At 35.3% G+C, this 19,923-nt stretch overlaps 3 protein-coding genes across 3 annotated transcripts; all 3 read left to right on the forward strand.

The window, feature by feature from the left end:
• The first annotated feature begins 5,238 nt into the window (after positions 1-5,238).
• On the forward strand, positions 5,239-9,117 carry LOC114533254 (trace amine-associated receptor 7e-like). Its single transcript, XM_028554756.1, has 4 exons — positions 5,239-5,757; positions 6,994-7,029; positions 7,470-7,590; positions 8,111-9,117. The coding sequence occupies exons 1-4, from the start codon at positions 5,239-5,241 to the stop codon at positions 9,115-9,117; spliced, it is 1,683 nt and encodes a 560-aa protein (XP_028410557.1).
• Positions 9,118-11,626: 2,509 nt separating this feature from the next.
• LOC114533255 (octopamine receptor Oamb-like) lies at positions 11,627-12,721 on the forward strand. Its single transcript, XM_028554757.1, has one exon. The coding sequence runs from the start codon at positions 11,627-11,629 to the stop codon at positions 12,719-12,721; it is 1,095 nt and encodes a 364-aa protein (XP_028410558.1).
• Positions 12,722-14,584: 1,863 nt separating this feature from the next.
• Positions 14,585-15,544, forward strand: LOC114533256 (alpha-2B adrenergic receptor-like). The gene has a single exon (XM_028554758.1). The coding sequence runs from the start codon at positions 14,585-14,587 to the stop codon at positions 15,542-15,544; it is 960 nt and encodes a 319-aa protein (XP_028410559.1).
• The last annotated feature ends 4,379 nt before the right edge of the window (positions 15,545-19,923 follow it).

The raw sequence follows: 19,923 nt of genomic DNA on the forward strand, positions 1-19,923 counted from the left end.
TTGCGCATGTGCATGCTGTTAAAGTCACTGTTGTTTCCTATGGATTGTAGGAAACGTAAGTGTAAGAAAGGTACACGGAGCGTGGGAAACATGAAAGTTACGTAGTTGCCAAATTTTTTACATACATCTCTCAAAAGTAACATTGCACTGAAAATTGCAAGTTGTAACAGAGCCTTTATCCTCCCTGAAACATTCATAAACACAAACAAGTTAGCGAAAATTTTAATTAACTCTAATAATTATTCACCACATTGTAGACATTTTGTGATGATCTTCAAAATTTACGAAGCGAACAAGAGTATGATCTAAGACTACGACGAAGTGAAGTCACCGGAAAGGTTGAAGTACAGTGTATTTTCGAAAGACTGGATGAGTGGTTGACGGTATGTGTTACGTTTGTTTCCACAGAGCAACCTTTCAGATTATTTGTTAATTTTTAAAGGTTCATCTCAGTGTCATCAACTTTTGGAAATTAATTTTTTTGAAAGTTCTTGATAGCGAAGAAAAAACTCGCTGCATGGTTGCAACTTCGCTCAGCGATCGCATTGCCGAATTTTGTTCAGCGGCGTAACTAGAACGATAATTAATTAAGGGGTGGGAGGTGGTTTGTTAATTCATATAATTGTTCAGTTTTGCCCAACTGACGTCTTTTTTATAAGCTATTGCACCTACAAATGAAATCCGTCGGGCAGAACTGAATATTTGAATAAACATAATGTGGCTATATAGGTTCGGTAACTTGGCTACTAGGAGCCGGTTGTATCAAGCCCGATTAACTTAAACGGTGGATAAGTCAAAATTAAATATAACACTCTTACATCTCTCTTGAATGAGTCAACTTGAATATTATGCACTGAATATGTAGTTGTAGACAGTATCTTTGTATTAAGGTAAAGAATATATAAGGTAAAGAGTATTTTGGAAGAGAACGGGCTTTATCCGATTTCGACAGTTCCGGTCACCTTCGTAAAGGTCCGGAATCACAAAATATCCTATTTTTTCTGGGAAATATTTATGTATACGAGGCTGTATTTGCCATTTAGCTTCTAGCTGAATTTATAATCTGTGTGCAAAAATAATAAATGTTTTTGAATAATAATAAACTGAGTAACTGAGATATTCTTTTAAAACTTCATGCACTAGTGATCTTTTGTTCCAGATTGAAAGTAACAAGTCGAAATATCCTGATGGATCTGATTTCAGTCTTCCTACAAGTGGAGAAAAAATACGACAATTAATGATCGCTAATCCTCAACTTTTTAACGTCTCCTTGTTGCCAGATACATACTACAGGTTTTTTGAGGTGGCGCTTGGATTTTTTATTTTTGATGGTAAATCCCCCGAGTACGCAAATAGTTACGATTTTAAAGTGTATAGTCCATTGATTGGAGGAACTCTAGATACCAGCATGGAAAAAGGATCAAAGAATCTCATTCAAGGTGATCAATTAAATTATGAGAAAAAAACAGCAAGAAATTGTAAAGCACAACAACGAGAGGTTGTAAGCTAGCTGTTTGTTTAATCAACCTTGTTTCTTCATTTTGAGCGATTTCATTTGGATTTTTTTAAAATGAGATTAAATATATCGGTTTTGGTAGTCTGAACTTTTATTAGAGAGCTTTAGCAGTGACTACGAGTAAGAGATTCGTCATTTTCGCGCGTTGTTTGCTTACGCCATCAGCCAAAACTCGTAGTCGTTGGGCTTTCGAGTACGAAATTTATCAAGAAACTCGTACTCAAAAGCTCGGCGACTACGAGTTTTGGCTGATGGCGTAAGCAAACAGCACGCGAGAATGACGAATCTCTCAGTCGTACTCGTACTCGTAGCCACAGCTAAAGCTGCCTATTAAAGCAGTTACCGGTAGATGAATTATAAACATTCATTCTCAAAGAACAGTTTTCACGGGTCTAACGTTCATTACATCTTATATTTCTTAGGAAATAAGTACGGTCATCGTTTAAAGTTTATGGCCATTGCACTGAACACAACATTGGACCCTTCTTCCCTATCCTACAAAGATGGATTACCAATCTACAATAATTGGGAGGACTTTGTTAACGAAAAGGTTAAATCATATTTCAGTAGCTGTATATAGAGAAACAAAGTTAACCCTATTTAGTTCAAATGAGTTTGGGCAAAGCAGTAAAACATTGTTGTGTAATTTAAGCTCTGTCATTACTGATGCTCATGCGTACTCTGCTGGTTTGGGAGGAGCATAGGAACCGGAGGGACAGAGGGGGGGGGGGTGGCACGTGCCCCCAAAAAGTTTTCAAGGGATCAAAAAGTGCCCTTTTTGTAATGAAAACCGGCTTTTCGGAGAAGCTAATGCAGCTGCAAACACCATTGTAAAATCGAAGGTGCTCTTTTTGTTTCTGCGCATTACAAGAGCTTCTATTGTTCTATGGTATAAATATATATATATATTACGTAGAGCTTCTATTGTTCTATGGTATAAATACATTAATTTTTTGTTCAGTTGCCTGAAGAAAGTGCCCTGATATACTCCAATTGTTGATGATTTTATTTCGTAACGATCTTCCATAAAAACTTCAACCTGTTCTCTGATTTCAGATGAAAGAGATGCCGCCATCATGTGCCAACGGTTTTCAAGCAACAGTAGGGATTAACAATGCATGGCATTGGTTAAAAGTTCAAGAGGTAACTACACTTTACGAGACTTTTCAAAGCATATAATTATATAATGAGCTACCAGTTCTCTCATTTCTCCTTTTGGGAAAAGTTTGAAGACCACTGGGTTTAAACAGGAATTTAAATAATTTTATACGATCATGTTTAATTTACCAATAGAACTCGTTTAACATTCACTTCCTATAAGGCTCAGATCATGACACTCAAGCACATTTTGGGAACGTCCCTATTAAGGTGTTTGATTTTTTAAGTTGGTAGATACTTGCTGAATATGCCCTTACTGCATAATTGTTATAATTTATTAATTTACCTTTTGGTTTTTAGATTTTAGTGCGAAGTGCAATTACAGGCATTTTAATTGGTCTGTTTTCGTCCTTTGTCGTTCTTGTTATGGCAACAACGAATATCATAGTTGGAACTCTTGCTTCGTTGACCATTTCCCTGATCACATGCTCCGTACTTGGTATAATCGCAATGATTGGCTGGAAGCTCGGAGTTCTCGAATCACTGAATCTCACATTAGTCGTCGTCTCGCAGTTGACTATGTGGTTCATTTGGCAGAAGGTTACATGGACCTAGTTGGTCAAGATCGGCTGACTAAGGTCCGTCACACCCTTACCCATGTTGGAATCTCAGTTCTCTCAGGCGCTTGTTCTACACTCGGGCGTCGGTTTTTGCTGGGAGCGAAAATTGTTTTCTTTTTTCAATTTGGAATTTTCATGTTTTGCACCATCGGGCTCTCAATCTTGTTCTCCCTGGTATTCTTCACCACCGTGCTAGCTCTGGTTGGACCAGAGCAAGATGAGAAAGGCTCGACCAAGCCTCCTCTAAAGTATTGTATCGACCATATTTGGGGAAAGAGAAAGAATAACACATACTGTGAAAGATGCGGTGGAAAAGGTTTTGTTCCGCTGGGCAATGGACAGGATGAAGACGAACGGTAACTTATAAATGGTCACAGTGTCATTGTTAATAAACTGAGTTTAGATTTTTAATCTATTTTTTAAAAGAATATTCCAAATTCTTGTATGATTTTTCAAATAAAAGTGCTTTTTTATGCTTAATCCTATAGATTTAAGGCGATGTATTACCGTATAATTTATATGCATGCCGATTTGAATTTTGCCCCAGATTGATCAACCTGTGTGAATGATAAGAATAGTTTTTACAAAATCTGCTGGTGACTTAAAACACCAACCGAACGTACCTTATGATATAAAACTATGCGTTGTCTGACAATGAGACTTTTCCAGAAATGATCTCTAGAATCCGTGAATACAATAGTTTCGAAACCGATGTTGGTTAACAAATGAAAGCCGCCAGATTATATTCCAATATAACCAAGAGGCAGCGTGGCAGCGTCTTCAAACAACTTAGCATCAAATGTGGTATAACAACTGCCTAAATAGACAAAACACTTCTCGACGTTTCGACCTGAGGGCCTTCGTCGGGAGAGTTAGTATTAGGAGTTAGAGGGCTTTAGTCAGGACAGTTAGTCTTACTAACTTTCCTGACGAAGGCCCTCAGGTCGAAACGTCGAGAAGTGTTTTGTCTATTTAGGCAGTTGTTATACCACATTTGATGCCAGATTAAATTATATAATAATTTATCTAAATTCCTTTTAAACACGTTTCTTCACGAGGAAGGCATATGTCAGTTGAAAGCCTTTGTTTGTACAAAATGCATTTCTCGTCTAGTTATGAGAAAGCAAATTATAAAATTCAAGAGCGTCATCCCTGAGCCAGGTTTCATTTAGGCATTAAATGAAATATAATCTATGTTTTAATTGTCAACAACATGTCAGTATTGATGGAACCTTCATCTGGATTTTATTACTTTCTGCAATACTTACTGAAACATTAATAATCAACTTACGATCATGTTGTAGCTTCATTAAAGCCGTCGTGCAGCTGAAAGTATACACCGGTTTGTAAAACCTTGAACATCGTCAACATCTGAATTTTAACTCAGAGGGGAAAGAAAGTGGGAATATTAGCGATATAAACTAGAAGGTAAAATGCTGCATGGTGCTATTGAATTATCCAGCTCAAATTATAAAGACTTTCATTCTTAGTTTCAGTTCAAATTCGTTCGAAAAATCATGTTGATTTTCGGATTATAGAAAAAGAAAAGCTTCATGTGTTCTAGGTATATATTTGCTCTTTTGTACAATTATTTTAACTCCATAACCATGCAGATCATATTGAAAATTGTGCCTATATTTCTATCCTAAATCATTCGTGCACAGACGCTTCGAAATTTAATGTAAATTTTTTTACCGGGATTTAAATAAAACGATCGAGCAGCTGCCAGGGCTCGTTTGATTATTAACTATACCGATTGTATGAGGACAGAAATGATCTGCCTGGTCCAGTATGGCACAGTATTCTCTACATCATTTTGTGGTGCATCACCTTATTTAAAAGAGCATCTGCCGTATGCGTTCCAAATTGCAAGTAGTTTGGACCTAAAAACATGTTAATGTAAATTTTATTTCAGTTCGGTGAGAAGTAAACGTCGCTCGATCTTTAAATGAAAAGTTGAAGTTTTTTCCATGACATTGATGTCAAGAACTATATGCTGGAAGGATGAACTTGGACTTGGACTTTCAGGAACAAATTGCTCTTTGCTACCTCATTATCTTGGTTTTCATCGCCATCTTCACACTTCTAGGAAATACCTTAGTCTTGATTGTGACCTGGAGGGAAAGAGGTCTTCATCAACCAAATAAATATTTTATTGCTTTTCTGGCTGTGGCTGATCTTCTCGTTGGTGTGTTGCTGATACCATTGAAATTGTACCAACACAATCTAGATCATGAATCACTAAGTACAATGTCTCTTCATCTGTGTAGATTTTTAGTGTGGATTGACACCTTTGCTTTCACAATATCAATTTACACGTTGACATTCATCAGTTTTGATCGATATCTCAAAATCAGTAAACCACTTCAATATAAATCACGAATGACAACTTCCAGATCAGTAAAAATAATTTTCCTAATTCTTATCATTTCAACTTTCATTGCAACATACGCCCGTCACCCTTCATTCAGGGGCATTGGACACTTGGTGAATGGCGTCGGTCCCTGCAAATTACGAACCAAGGTATTGAATGAAATGAAAGGATTGTTCACCTTTTTATCAATTGGTGGTTTTTTTCTTCCCTCCATAATCATAATGATTATGTACGTTCTCATTTTTCTTGTTGCTCATAAACGAAAGAAGATGTTCCTAAATGGGGAACTGGGTCAAATAAACAATCAGAACCAACGTGGCTCATTTCGTCAAGATCTAAAAGTGATTAAAATGTTATTGGTTGTCGTTGGAGTTTTCATATGTTGCTGGGGTCCGTGGGCTATTGTGATGTTGGTGATGTTTTATTATGGAAATGTACTTGGTGTTGGCCACGGATATTATATAACATTTTTTGTAATAAGCATACTTCCTTTACTTAACAGTATGTGCAATCCAATTATTTATGCCTGTCTGGACAAAACATACAGAGAATCTTTCAAACGTCTTTTTCACCGAATAGTGCGATGACCATGCAATCAACTATAAGAACCTAACGTTCGATTCTACGTCAATGTTATAATTTGTTTTCTATATATGAATTAACTTCTTATTGATTTTTGCCGAGATATATCTCAAAATATGTCAAACAAGATTAAAATTCCAGGGTGTCAAAACAGAGTCAATTTCATGGTAGGAAAATGCACTTCGCATTAGTTATACTCAAAAAACATGTAATTTAATTTCAAAGTGATGGTGACGACATGTCCTAAACTTGCGGTTTTATCGACTGTTGCACTCTATTCGATCTCGATTCGGTTTCGGCTCGTTTTCCACCGTCCACATTTGGCCCAATTGGCTCCAAATCGATCTCGGATCGATCTAAATGGCTAGTGTGAACGGCCCCTAAATAAAACCTGGTGTTTATAGTTTCAGTCTCAAAATGGCCATTTCACAGGCAGGCGGCAGGCCACAGATTGCAAAATACGAATTTAGAAAGAAATTTGGACTTGTGTTAATTATTCAGTAGCATTTTATTCAATTAAGAGCAGAACAGAAATGGACAAATATGAATTAGAAATGAGATTCATATAAACATCAATAATCTTGGGTGTCGATTAAATTCAGCTGCTAATGCGGCGTTAATTCGAGCTCGTTGTAATTTAAAGTAGGAATTGATTATCTCAGCTATTGAGCATATTGGTTTAACGTTATATTAAAGAATTTTCCCCTGTCATTTCTGATTGGTTAAATGTAGCGCGTTTTATCATATATAATATAATGACGATACATTTATTACCTAAATCCTAGGTATTATTGTTGTAATAGCAAAATCCATGTTCCTTTTGGCAAAATGAAATGAATGTTAATCTGTACCAAACATAGAAAAGCAAACTATGCAATGTCGAACTGAAAAATATTGTTCTTAATAAACGTTCATTGTTAATAAAAGAGAGATTGATTACAGTGATGAATAAATATTTTTTGAGTTACTCATTTTATTATAATGTCAACGAACGTTAAAACGAAATAGTTGATAATAGGACGTTATCCAATAACGTAACTTCATCGGGGTTTGACTGATGGTGAAGCGAAGCCATAAATTATTACAAAGACCGTCGGTCAGTCAGCTGAAATCTATTGTAGCTGAAAAGTCTGATGTAAAAACAGACGATGAATATATAAGAGTTTGACTGGCGGAAGTCAGGGAAGAGATTCCAAATATTACCTGGTGGATATTCAATGATAAATACAGGTAAAGTCAGCTTTCAAGGTTGTCCTTCCTCACAGTTTGTGTTGCTTAGTTGTTAAATAATATATTAATAATAGCCTTTATTGGACCTTTGTATATCAGTTTATGTTCTGTAATTTTACAAGAGCTTTTCATTTTTAATAATGGCGTAAAGCACAATGTCATTCAATCATGTAAGGACCAACCCATTTTGTTCCTCCACCATGGCATTAAACCAGAATGCATCCACTACCAGGGCAGCTAGCGGAAGAAACAGTTCTACAAATCATGCTTGCTGAAGTCTTAGAAATTTCTTCAAGAAAATAATCGATTTGGCATCGGCCTAAATTTTCATGATTTCATCCGCTCAAATTTTCATCGATAATTGTTGCATATTTTACATAGCGAGAGACAAAACAGAAATTCAAATTTTCTCTAAATTAGAATCGCATAATTTTGTGCTTTTATCCAGGGTTTGTTTTGTTTTAAAGAAACATTATTATGATCGCACCCAAGCATATTCATTTCGAAAATCTATGATAACTTTCAGACAATTCACTGAATCTTTACTATCTGCATGTGTTATGCACGACCAATTATTGCTGCCTTTTGTTAAACGAGGATTAACGTGGTTGAATTTTTTTTTTTAATTTAGAACCAGTGTAATCGAGCGTTTGAAAAAGTATCATGGCCACTGATAACTTCACAAATCAGTCAGGACGACAGATATTAACAAGTGGACATACGTGTTAGCACACGAGAAACAATCTCTTCCGTATCACGTATCTTTGTTAGTTTTAATCGCCATCTTCACATTCTTTGGAAATATTTTGGTGTTGATTGTGACCTGGAAAGAAAGAAGTCTTCATCAACCAAATAAATACTTTATCGCTTTTCTGGCTGGGGCTGATCTTATCGTTGGATTTGTTGTGATACCATTGAAATTGTATCAACTCAGTCTTGATGCTGAACAGAAAAATGCAATGTCAGTTCACCTCTGTCGCTTTTCAGCGTGGATTGACACATTTGCGCTAACAACATCTATCTGCACACTTAACTTCATCAGTTTTGATCGATATCTCAAAATCAGCAAGCCACTTCAATATAAATCACGAATGACAACTTCCAGATTAGTAAAAATAATATTCCTCATTGTTTTCATTTCATCGTCCATTGCCACGTACGCCGCTGCTCCACATCCTGGAAACATTGCACTTTTAGAAAATGGCGTTGGTCCTTGCATTTTAATCCATCTTGACGACCGAAGCAAAGTATTTTTCACTTTTTTATCAATCATTGTGTTTTTTCTTCCCACCATATTCATGCTGATTATGTACGTTTTCATTTTTCTTGTTGCTCATAAACGACAGAAGACGTTTTTAAACGGGGAACTGGGCCAAATAAACAATCAAAATCGACGAGCTGCACTTCGTCAAGATATAAAAGTGATTAAAATGTTGTTGGTTGTTGTTGGAGTTTTTATATGTTGCTGGTCTCCGTGGATTCTAACGATTTTGCTGTCGTTTTATCATCCATATATATATGGTGTTAGTTACAGATATTACATAGCATTTGTTGTAATACGCGCACTTCCATTACTGAACAGCATGTGCAATCCTGTCATTTATGCCTGGTTCGACCAAACATACAGAGAAGCCTTCAAACGTCTTTTTCAGCGAATGATGTGTCGACCAGACTCAAGAAGCCAACACATGCAGTAGCTTTGGGACCATACCGGAAAGCTAACAATCGTCTTCAGTTTTCATCTGACCTGTCATTAAGCGCAAGTTCTTGTTTTCGAGAACATTTTTTGCATACTCAGTTTGAAGTGACCTCGAATCGAAACAAATTGTTTGCGAAATAGGTTTACCTGATAGTTTTTATCAGATTACAATAAAGAAAAAAGCCAGCTAAAATTTACATGCAGGAAATGTTGTCCTAGACTTTAAGAAATCTGAAAATTTTCTGGGTGTGGCCTATTACTTTTTGAGATATACCATGCTTCACGCGAAATATCGCCGAATATAATTTAAAAGTTTTACAAATGCATGGTGAATAAGGAATATCAAATTGGTTTGATAAATGTCTCTCACTTACAGAAGCTTCACTTTATCGAGTGGAGGGATCGAGCGCGTCATTCTTTCTGTAAGACAAAGTAACCAATAATTTTTAAATATAAATTAATATCATTGTCGTTTTTCCTCGGTAATTTTCTTCATTTCCGTTAATGAAAGTTTGATTATTTATAGTATATTAATTTTACTTTCCTTATCTTTTTTAATGAAAACTTTTAAATTAATCTTACAGAAAACTGCTCATTTTAAGAATGTTTTAATTCGCGGTCGCTTTTTCATCAGGCTACAATAAAGTCAGCCCTTCCAAAATTTCTATCTTAACACATTTTTTACATTGTTTACAAAACAAGCGGGCGGCAGGGGAAAAGAGGAGTTCTTTTTTTTGCGATCTATTTTTGGAAATCCTATACGAAAGGATTACACTATATATACTAGGATTATACTAAGGGTGTTGTTGTTGTCCATAGGAGCTTAAAATGAGGGGGTAACAAGATGTACATGCAAGGAGACATATATAGTAGTGTCGTTTAACGTTTGAAATACTGAGTACTACTATTGACAGAGACTTGATAATTATTGAATTGACTATGCAATAAAAGCACATTACTTATTGATCGAAACGTTATGACCAGTATCATTATAATTATAATATTAAAAAACGTATCTTTTGAGAACTGGAAGAACAAGTCGTTGTCTAAAATACAAGCCTTTATAGGAAGTACCAAACTACCAACGGAAATAATCTTTCTGATGGTTTTCGTTTCATTCTCCTTTATCCAAATTAATTTTTGTTGTATAATGAAATTTTTAATTATGTAAGCAGTATATTGACAGTCGAGGGTCTTTATTAATTTGAATTAAACGTTCATACTCTTATTCAGCCGACTCCTGCTATAAATAGTTTATATACTTAACGTACATTTAATAGCAATGAAATAAACATGGCGGTAAACTGTCACGATTTACATTGAAGAATACATAGCTAAATATTATATGACTATTTTGACAGAACCTTGATTGTGATCAATTGGTGATGCAATAAAAGCACAGTCGTTTTTATTGAAACGTCATGACAAGTATCTCGTTTATTGAAGAAAAATAATCACCTTTTGAGAACAGCCGGGTGCGTAAAAGCAGACAGTCTTAGTTGATAACACAAGCCTTTCGCAAGCACCAAGCTACAAGCGAGGAGAGCCTATACCAGGAAAATACCAAGAGACTAAAACCTTTAAGGAGATTTGATCGTAACGAACTGGTCAGAATCACGAGTCTCCGAGATATATTTCAAATTATTATGTGTTTGTGAGAAGGTAAATAGACGAAAAATTAGAACTTGGCAGCACAATAAGGTTTTCCTATTTAGTATTTACTGTAGCTGTGAATATAGTAACCATTGCCGCTTTCATTGCATGTAAAGCTTGGAATAATTAGATTTTTAAGTTTACAGTTTTCCCTATAAAAAACTGTGAACCAGCTCAACTTACTCAATTTACAAATTTACTCGACTTTTCTTCCCCCAACCACTTGCCAATCATTTAGTTACAAACGTTCGTGCTTCAGAGACAAATGATCAAAATCCGTAATTCTTGAACATATTCTATGGCTTTGTCAGTATTTCTACAAACTTTAAGTTATGCCTACGGGAAGCAAATTACGTACCCTGCATGTCTGTAAGATTTCCGCATCGGCACAACCATTGACAATTTCGCAAAATGTTACCTTTCATTTCCAATTTGTATCCTTTAATTTCAATAAAGCTAGTTTTAGAAATAATGTTGGCAACTAATATCAATGGTACACAGAATAATCATAGGAACCAATCAGGGATGACCGACAGCAGATTGTCCAACATGACAGAATTCATTAAGCGGCTGAATTTATCCTACGGAATTATAATAATTTTCATCGAACACTAATAAAATTGGGGTCGGGAAATAATTTTAGCCATTCCGTGCCAATAAATCGAGTGTAGTGTAAACGGGGCTTAAATCATGTTTACATGCCAGCGTTTCTGATCACTGTTTGATCTTACGCTTTTTATACAATTTATTAATGACTTTTCCCTGGCGGGCGCATCAGCGTAAATATATTGACTACTTTATTCGGATTCAAAGATATTTATTCTGTAATTTCAATAGAGCCAAGATTTACAATAATGTTGGCAACCAATATTAATGGTACACAGCATGATCAGACGAACCAATCAGGGATGACCGACAGCAGTTTGTCCACCATGATAGAATTCATTAGGCGGCTGAATTTATCCTACGGAATTATAATAGTTTTCATCGCTTTTTTTATTATTTTGGGAAATACTTTGGTCTTGATTGTGACCTGGAGAGAAAGAAGTCTTCGTCAACCAAGTAAATATTTTATTGCTTTTCTGGCTGTGGCTGATCTTCTCGTTGGTGTGTTGGTGATACCATTGCGATTTTATAAACTCCTTCTCGATATTGAATCACTACGTACAATGTCAATTCATCTGTGTCGCTTTTTAGTTTGGATTGACACATTTACCCTATCAACATCCATTTACACGTTGACATTCATAAGTTTTGATCGATATCTCAAAATCAGCAAACCACTTCAATATAAATCACGAATGACAACTTCCAGATCAGTAAAAATAATTTTCCTGATTGTTTTCATTTCATCCTCCATTGCCACGTACGCCGCCACTCCATTTGCAGGCAGCAGTGGAATTTTGGACGGCGGTGTCGGTCCTTGCCGTATAAACAATGTTAACGACCTGGATAAAATTAAAGTATTTTACACTTTTTTTACAATCATTGCATTTATGCTTCCCACCATATTCATAATGATTATGTACGTTCTCATTTTTCGTATTGCTCATAAACGACAGAAGATGTTCTTAAATGGGGAACTGGGTGAAATAAACAATCAGAACCGACAAGGTGCATTTCGTCAAGATTTAAAAGTGATAAAAATGCTGCTGCTTGTCGTTGGAGTTTTTATATGTTGCTGGTGTCCTTGGATTATAATAGTATTTCTTTCGATTTATTCAAGTGCATTTGTTGTTACCTCACTAAACACCTTTTACTTCATCTTAATTTTCGGTTATGCAATGCGTGCGCTTCCATTACTGAACAGCATGTGCAATCCAATAATTTACGCTTGTCTCGACCAAACATACAGAGAAGCCTTTAAACGTCTTTTTGAACGAATAATTCATCGGCCAGATTCAAGCCGACAACAGCCACCATTAGCGTTACGCCCATCGAGAAGTTAAAAACCGACTCTCCCTTGAATAATCTCATGAGTTTATTAAATGCGGCGTTTAAGAAAACGTTGAATATTAGAAGATTATTTTCTACAAATAGGCAATAAAAATTTTAAATTAAAAAGAGGTGGAATCAATAAAAATTTTTTAGAACATAATTTCTCACTATAAATAGATAAATTTTAGTAACATGTAATGAAATCCATGCAGTCACAATACAGTCTTTTTTCGCGTAGCTGGAAAAATACAGTGAGACCAAAGCCTTACCTAAAGCCTCTCAAAGGCTCTGGTGGTGGGAGATTACAAAAAAAATAATAAAATTCGTAAATTGAATACTAAAAGTCCATGCAAATATTCTGCTAACAGCAAACAAGAAACCGGAATTCTTTTTATTTCATTATTTTTATATCAACATTCTCTATAGCTATATATAGTGGTTATTTTACGAGCCATCCAGTTACACTATTCTTATTGCAGTCCTAGGTTTACAATTGTTTTCATCTTAATAACAGTTAATGCAATGTAACGTTGCACTCCTACACGACCCCATGCACTCCCCACGTGCGAGCGAAATTTATACACTTGACATTCTTTTTGTTAGACAAAGCAAAAATTAATAACATGCACTAGCACTATGAAATATGTTAATTTTTTTCTTTTTTCTTTTACGTTTAATTATAAAAAGCAGACTCACACGTGAGTGTCCTCAATTAATAAATAACTAAGACAAAATAACAAAGACTTTCTAAATTAATCCTTGCTACTCTTATTAAACAAACGGTTTTGCCAACGCAATTTTCTCCCAACCAATTTCATTAAATCATTCAGGAATATACGATTTTTGCTGAGTTTAGAGCAAAGAAAATATGAAAAACCAATTCCTATCTTTTGGTAAATGATTGTGTGAAATGTCAATAAAGGATTATACTTAAAGTCCATGGAGTTGTAGTTGTGGATTTGAGAGTAATCAGGTAAACCTCAAAATAAATAATGAAACATCTCATTTAAAAGTCGTATTACAACCTTCAGTGAGCTTCCCGTCATTTCATATAGTAATGAAAAGTTTACGTCGGGCTACCACAGGAGATTTTGTGCATGTTTTGGAATAGCGAGGGCTTGCTGCATGTGCTTATTTTTAGTGTAACCTGTATGTACTTGGCAATGATTTAACAAATAGATAACATTGAACCGTTGTCTATTCAGTTATAGCCACACGGTATGACATGACTATTTTATGATAATAATAAAACAAAGTGGCCACGACCCGCCGGGGCGAAAAATTTTTTGTTCTCATCTTGTCAAAGTAGAAATTTTGCAAACATGATTTATACACGTACATGATTTATAGGATTGAAGAAATGCCATTGGATTGAAGAAATGCGATTGGCTAGCTTAAGACACGAGCTAAAATGTGATTGGCTCAAAAAATAAAACAAGAGATGACTGAATAAAGTCGTTAAAATTATCTGTGACGTCATTCCGTGCGTCTGTCCGCTGGTAGTTCATGGTTCTCGACACAACGAAATTGCTTGAATTCTTAACGTTATTATATAATTCGACTTTCGTAATACATGAATATTTCCTAAAAGGCCTTGTAAGCCGTTCGCAAAAAGTTTCAAACATGCTCGAAGGAAACAAAATAACGTACAAATGTGTAGATATAGGTAAATTTTGCCACACCCGTACACATTTCTGGCCGCAGGCGTTGACTATCGTTTTCTAAACTTATATTTCTAAATCTATTTTAAATAGTGCCCAGAAATAATGTTGTCAACGAATATCAGTGGTATACAGTTTAATTATACTAATCAATCAGGGATGACAAATAGATTGGAAAAATTCCCGGAACGATTTTTTTTATTTTACGAAATTATGTTGAATTTCATCGCCATTTTCACACTTCTGGGAAATGCTTTGGTCTTGATTGTGACCTGGAGAGAAAGAAGTCTTCATCAACCAAATAAATATTTTATTGTTTTTCTGGCTGTGGCTGATCTTATCGTTGGTGTGTTGGTGATACCATTCAAGTTGTATCAACTCAATCTTGATCCTGAACAGAAAAATGGAATGTCAATTCATCTGTGTCGCTTTTTAGTGTGGATTGACACTTTTGCGTTGACAACATCCATTTACACATTGACATTCATCAGTGTTGATCGATATCTTAAAATCAGCAAACCACTTCAATATAAATCACGAATGACAACTTCCAGATCAGTAAAAATAATTTTCCTGATTGTTTTCATTTCTACTTCCATTGCCACGTACGCCGCCACTCCATTTGCAGGCAGCAGTGGAATTTTGGACGGCGGTGTTGGTCCTTGCCGTGTAAACGACCTAAATAAAATCAAAGGATTTTATACCTTCTTATCAATCATTGTGTTTTTTCTTCCCACCATATTCATAATGATTATGTACGTTCTCATTTTTCTTGTGGTTCATAAACGCCAGAAGATGTTCTTAAACGGGGAACTGGGTCAAATAAACAACCCGAGCCGACAAGCTGTATTTCGTCAAGAATTAAAAGTGATTAAAATGTTATTGGTTGTCGTTGGAGTTTTCATATGTTGCTGGTGTCCTCGGATTATAACGATACTACTTTCAATTTATCATCCAACATTGCTTTATGTGAGTAATAATTCCTCAATAAGCACCATTCACGGGATTTACATTCTCTTTTATACAATGCGTGCACTTCCATTACTGAACAGCATGTGCAATCCAATAATTTACGCCTGTCTCGACCAAACGTACAGAAAAGCCTTCAAACGTGTTTTTCATCGAATAATTCGTCGACCAGACGTAAGAAGACAACAGTCAGCCATAACGTAACGTGCACAAAGAAGATAACAACAGATTCTTCCTCATAGAATCTTGTGATTTATTGAAAATACAGCGCGAAAGAAAACGTGGAGCATTCAATAAATTATTCGCAAGTTTATTCTTGCAAATACGCAGTGATATTTTGAAATAAATGAAAAAGTGGAATCAATATAGTGAAACCAAGGAGCACATAAAGCCTGGAAAAAAATTACAAATTGAAGGTTGGAGGTACCTAAAGATTCCTCATTAAACAGCGTTTACCAGATCTACATTCTATTCTATCCCCGAGCCGGTGCGGAGCATCGTGGGAGGGTACTAATTCCGCCCAGAAATTAGGAATTACACCCGGAACCGGGAAAACATAGCGGAATCCAAAGTTGTCCAAAATGTCATGAACCTTGGACGCTCAATGGTCATGGTACTTGCACGCATGCACAAAACTTGAGCGAGTAAAGACTAGTCATCAGCAAATTGCTGATTGGCTAAGACAAAAAGTTTGTATTGCAATGAAAAACGTCAGCAATTTAACTAATTTTTTTAAAAAATAAAATATGAAATGTGGAATCAAACAAAGTGATATAAACACTGGAAAAAGATTAAAAATTCAACACTAGCGTTGAAAAGGAAGGCCTCGAAGTGGACAAGTGGTAGATGACTGTCTATTTTGTTTATTTCGAATTCACTGGTAAGAATGCATTTTATTTTCATTGAGATATTTGAGTATGAGCTTGGTATGTCGTTTTACGATGACCTAAGCGACAATTTGAGGCTTTACATCATCGTTTTAAATTCAAAACGAGTTCTTAAATGTGTAGTTCCTAGTTTTGATAATTATAACAAATATCACTTTAAAGCTTTTAAAGAGTCGACTGCAATCACTGCATTATTTCAATAATCGAAAAACAACATTCGACGTTTAGTACAGCTTGGGGATTTAAGTTATTTGTGCTGTTTTGATGTTTTGAAGGTTTTATTAGCTATAGTGAATTATTAATTCTCACTTAAACTGTGAAAGTCTAGGCTATAAACTGCATGCAACATAGCTAAAATGCAGCAGGAAAGTAGGTGATTTCACTTCACCTTTTAAATGACTTCATGTGTTTGTTTGCAAAAAAATTGAGACATCAGCTATCGGCTTCATATTTATAAAGTCATTTCATAATATAAACTTAGAGGGTTAAATATTTGCTTCGTTGGAAATGGCGAGGGGTTGCTGCATGCATGTATTTCTAGCACAATGCGTGCACTTCCATTTCGTAACAGCGTGTGCGTTAACCCTATCAATTTTGCCTGTCTCAATCAAATGATTATGGTGTGGAGGTTTCAAAAGTCTTTTTAATCAAATGACGCGATAGTATAATTATACGTTCGAAGGTACTGTAGATACTGGTAAAAATAAACGACTCGGTTTGCTTGGAAAGGGTTTTACATATCTTTTCTTTATTTGGTTAGTGAACATAATTATATGTGTCCTCAAATAACAATTAATGCTTACAACAGTTTAGGCTTTGTAAATGTTTTATTTCTCCTGCCGTGTTTGTTACTACAGTACTGTCTAGAAATAAGTAGCTAAATTGACGCGAAGCGTACCCAGTCTCTTTTTCCTTGCTCGAAAAAGTAAATGCAGGGATCGATGATCCAAAAACAGGTCAAAGCTAATTGCTTTTCAGTTCGGCCAAGAATAACGTACCTATGCGCTTAAATAGGATTAGTCTGACCAATTCTATTTTGAAGGTGATAAATTTTAATGAATAGGAAATAATTATTATGTGAATATGCAAATTATTCCCGTTACGGCCTTGAAGCCATGCCTAAGTGAGCTCTTTATAGACTTCGTTGAAAAATTCAATGAACTTGTTTTTTAGCAGCAAACGGCAGCTGAAACAACTTCCTTAATTCGCCAAACTGCGTATTCCGTCTGTAATAAAAAATAACGCAGAGTCGAACAATACAAGATCTTTTTACATTATTATCCTTACTTCAAACCAATCAGGGATGACCGACAGCAGTTTGTCCAACTGGAAAGAATTCCTTAAGCGGTTGAATTTATCCTACGGAATTATGATAATTTTCATCGCTTTTTTTATTATTTTGGGAAGTACTTTGGTCTTGATTGTGACATGGAGAGGAAGAAGTCTTCATCAACCAAATAAGTATTTTATTGCTTTTCTAACTGTAGCTGATCTTCTCGTTGGTGTATTTGTGATACCATTGAAATTGACGTATCAACGCAATCTCGATAAAACTTCCGGCCGTAAAACAAAAGTATAAAAACACTTCGCATGGCTATATTTTCCTTAATTTACAGCCAAACTTGGCAGTTTTACTAATTTTAGTAAACTCTCTCAGAAAATCTCCTTTTTACCGCTGAGATAAGAAATTAGTCTAAAGTTTTCCTTTGGCTTGTAGTGAGTGTCTCCGAACATTAAAATTTTGACGGGCATAATTTCATTTTCTTAATTTAAATTCGCCGAGTCGGCGTTTCCCTGAAGAATGTTAGATTTGTTGAAAAGAAAAGTAAATAGAGAACAGATAACGATGTCAATTAAAAAATAGAAAATATTTTCCGTGTTTCTATACAGTAGTTATAGAAACACGCGTGGGAGTTCGGGAGAACGAAAAATAATCAATGGGAATTTTCCACGTTATTTCGAGTTCGCCCAAACTCCTACAAGTGTTTATAAAACTGTATAGAAACACAGGAAATATAACTCAATAAAAAGATTTTGTACAAATATTGTAATCCGATTCAGTTACAAATTCTCATTACATTACTTCGCTTGTCAAGTTCCGCGGGAAAAGTCCCGTGTTTCTATACAGTTACAGAAACACGCTTCTCGACCAATCAGCACGCGCGTACTAAAAATGTTATATTATAATGTAAATTTAAACACGTCAATATTTGATGATATTCTTGATACAATTCTCGTTTTTTTTACAAGTAGTAACAGCGTTACGCTAATCTTTAATTATATACAGATGATTTTGCATTCATTGTTACTGATTATTCCGGCAGTGTTATTACCAGAAATACATTCGTGCATGCAGTAAACTACGTTTTCTTTCTGTCTTAGTCAGTCAGGGTTCGGTTGTATCAAGCCCGTTTAGCTTAAATTAACGGTGGCTCAAAATTAAATAACACTCTTACATTTGTCTTGAATGAGTCAAATTGAGTATTATGCACTGAATATGTAGTTGTAAGCAGTGTCTTTGTATTTATGCTATAGATTATAAACCTTTAGTTCGGTTTGCTGAATAAAACGGCAGACGTGCATGCTTTCTACTTTGAACTTAACCACCGTTTAACCTAAAAGGGCTTGATACAACCGGCCCCAGAACGTTATTGATTACCATTGTTTACTCTTTTATCATATATAGCGCATGCGCATAATTGACAATGCGTCGGCCGTCAATGACATAGAATTTGGACAACTTTGTATTCCGCTACATTTTGGCAAAATATAGGTGTAATTTCTGATCTCCGAGCAGAATTATTACCCTCGCCTCGGAACCAACCAGAATCGATTTTCGGGAGAGTTGTCCAATATTACAGCAAGGATACCACTCCATACAGGAACTATAGTTATCCAGACCAGACACAACCAATGGGGGAAAATGGATGATTTTTTAAAACGAAATAACTAACGAAAAATATAAAAAGCACGGAATAACAAATAGCGTTAAATATGTTGTTCTGGAAGGTGAACTAGAAATATTAATTGTGCAATAGTAACGTCAGGCAAGCTATAAACATAGTGCGCCAATTATTCGTATCTAAAAAAATATTGTCACCATTTTAAGTACAACTCAACGAAATTTGATCACCTGAAAATATCATCTAGATAGTGTTATGTTCGCCAGTGAGAACGTACAAAAAATGAGAAAAGAGTTGAGCATTTTTAAACTTTTAGTGAACTATAGCAATTTAAACATGACAAAGTAGATTAACATTAGCCTATTTCTTAATATTAACTTATCTGGTCTGTGTAACATAGTTCGATATTCTGACTGGTAACTTGAACGGCGAATAACGCTCTAGTTGGAAATCCATGTAGAGGTGTGTTGACATTACTGTTGCCAATTGTCAGCTTAAAGGACATTGGCAACGAAAATTTTTATTTGCCAAATCTGTTGAAATCATCTAGGAAATACTTAATTTAATGTTTTTGTGTGTCTATCGTATTTGGTTCTTAAGAAAATTTCCAAAAATGTTCATCGGTGGTCCGCCATTTTGAAAATCGAGCCTTATGCTAATTTATGCTAGCATACATTTGTGACGTCATTTGATGGGTTTGGGAAATATGATTATATAAACTATTGTTGTATTCTCATATGGCAACTTGAAAAACGTGGTAAAATAGAGTATAGAGGGGGGACAGAATCAAATA

This window comes from Dendronephthya gigantea, unplaced genomic scaffold (assembly GCF_004324835.1).
Source record: "Dendronephthya gigantea isolate DGI-Jeju-01 unplaced genomic scaffold, DenGig_1.0 000088F, whole genome shotgun sequence".
Lineage (NCBI taxonomy): Eukaryota > Metazoa > Cnidaria > Anthozoa > Malacalcyonacea > Nephtheidae > Dendronephthya > Dendronephthya gigantea.

Coding starts and splice junctions, on each gene's coding strand:
- LOC114533256 (XM_028554758.1), top strand. CDS start 14,585: ATGTTGAATTTCATCGCCATTTTCACACTTCTGGGAAATGCTTTGGTC.
- LOC114533254 (XM_028554756.1), top strand. CDS start 5,239: ATGAACTTGGACTTGGACTTTCAGGAACAAATTGCTCTTTGCTACCTC. Junction 5,758..6,993: donor CCTGCAAATTACGAACCAAG/GTATTGAATGAA, acceptor TTGTTGTAATAG/CAAAATCCATGTTCCTTTTG. Junction 7,591..8,110: donor GCACAATGTCATTCAATCAT/GTAAGGACCAAC, acceptor TTCACAAATCAG/TCAGGACGACAGATATTAAC.
- LOC114533255 (XM_028554757.1), top strand. CDS start 11,627: ATGTTGGCAACCAATATTAATGGTACACAGCATGATCAGACGAACCAA.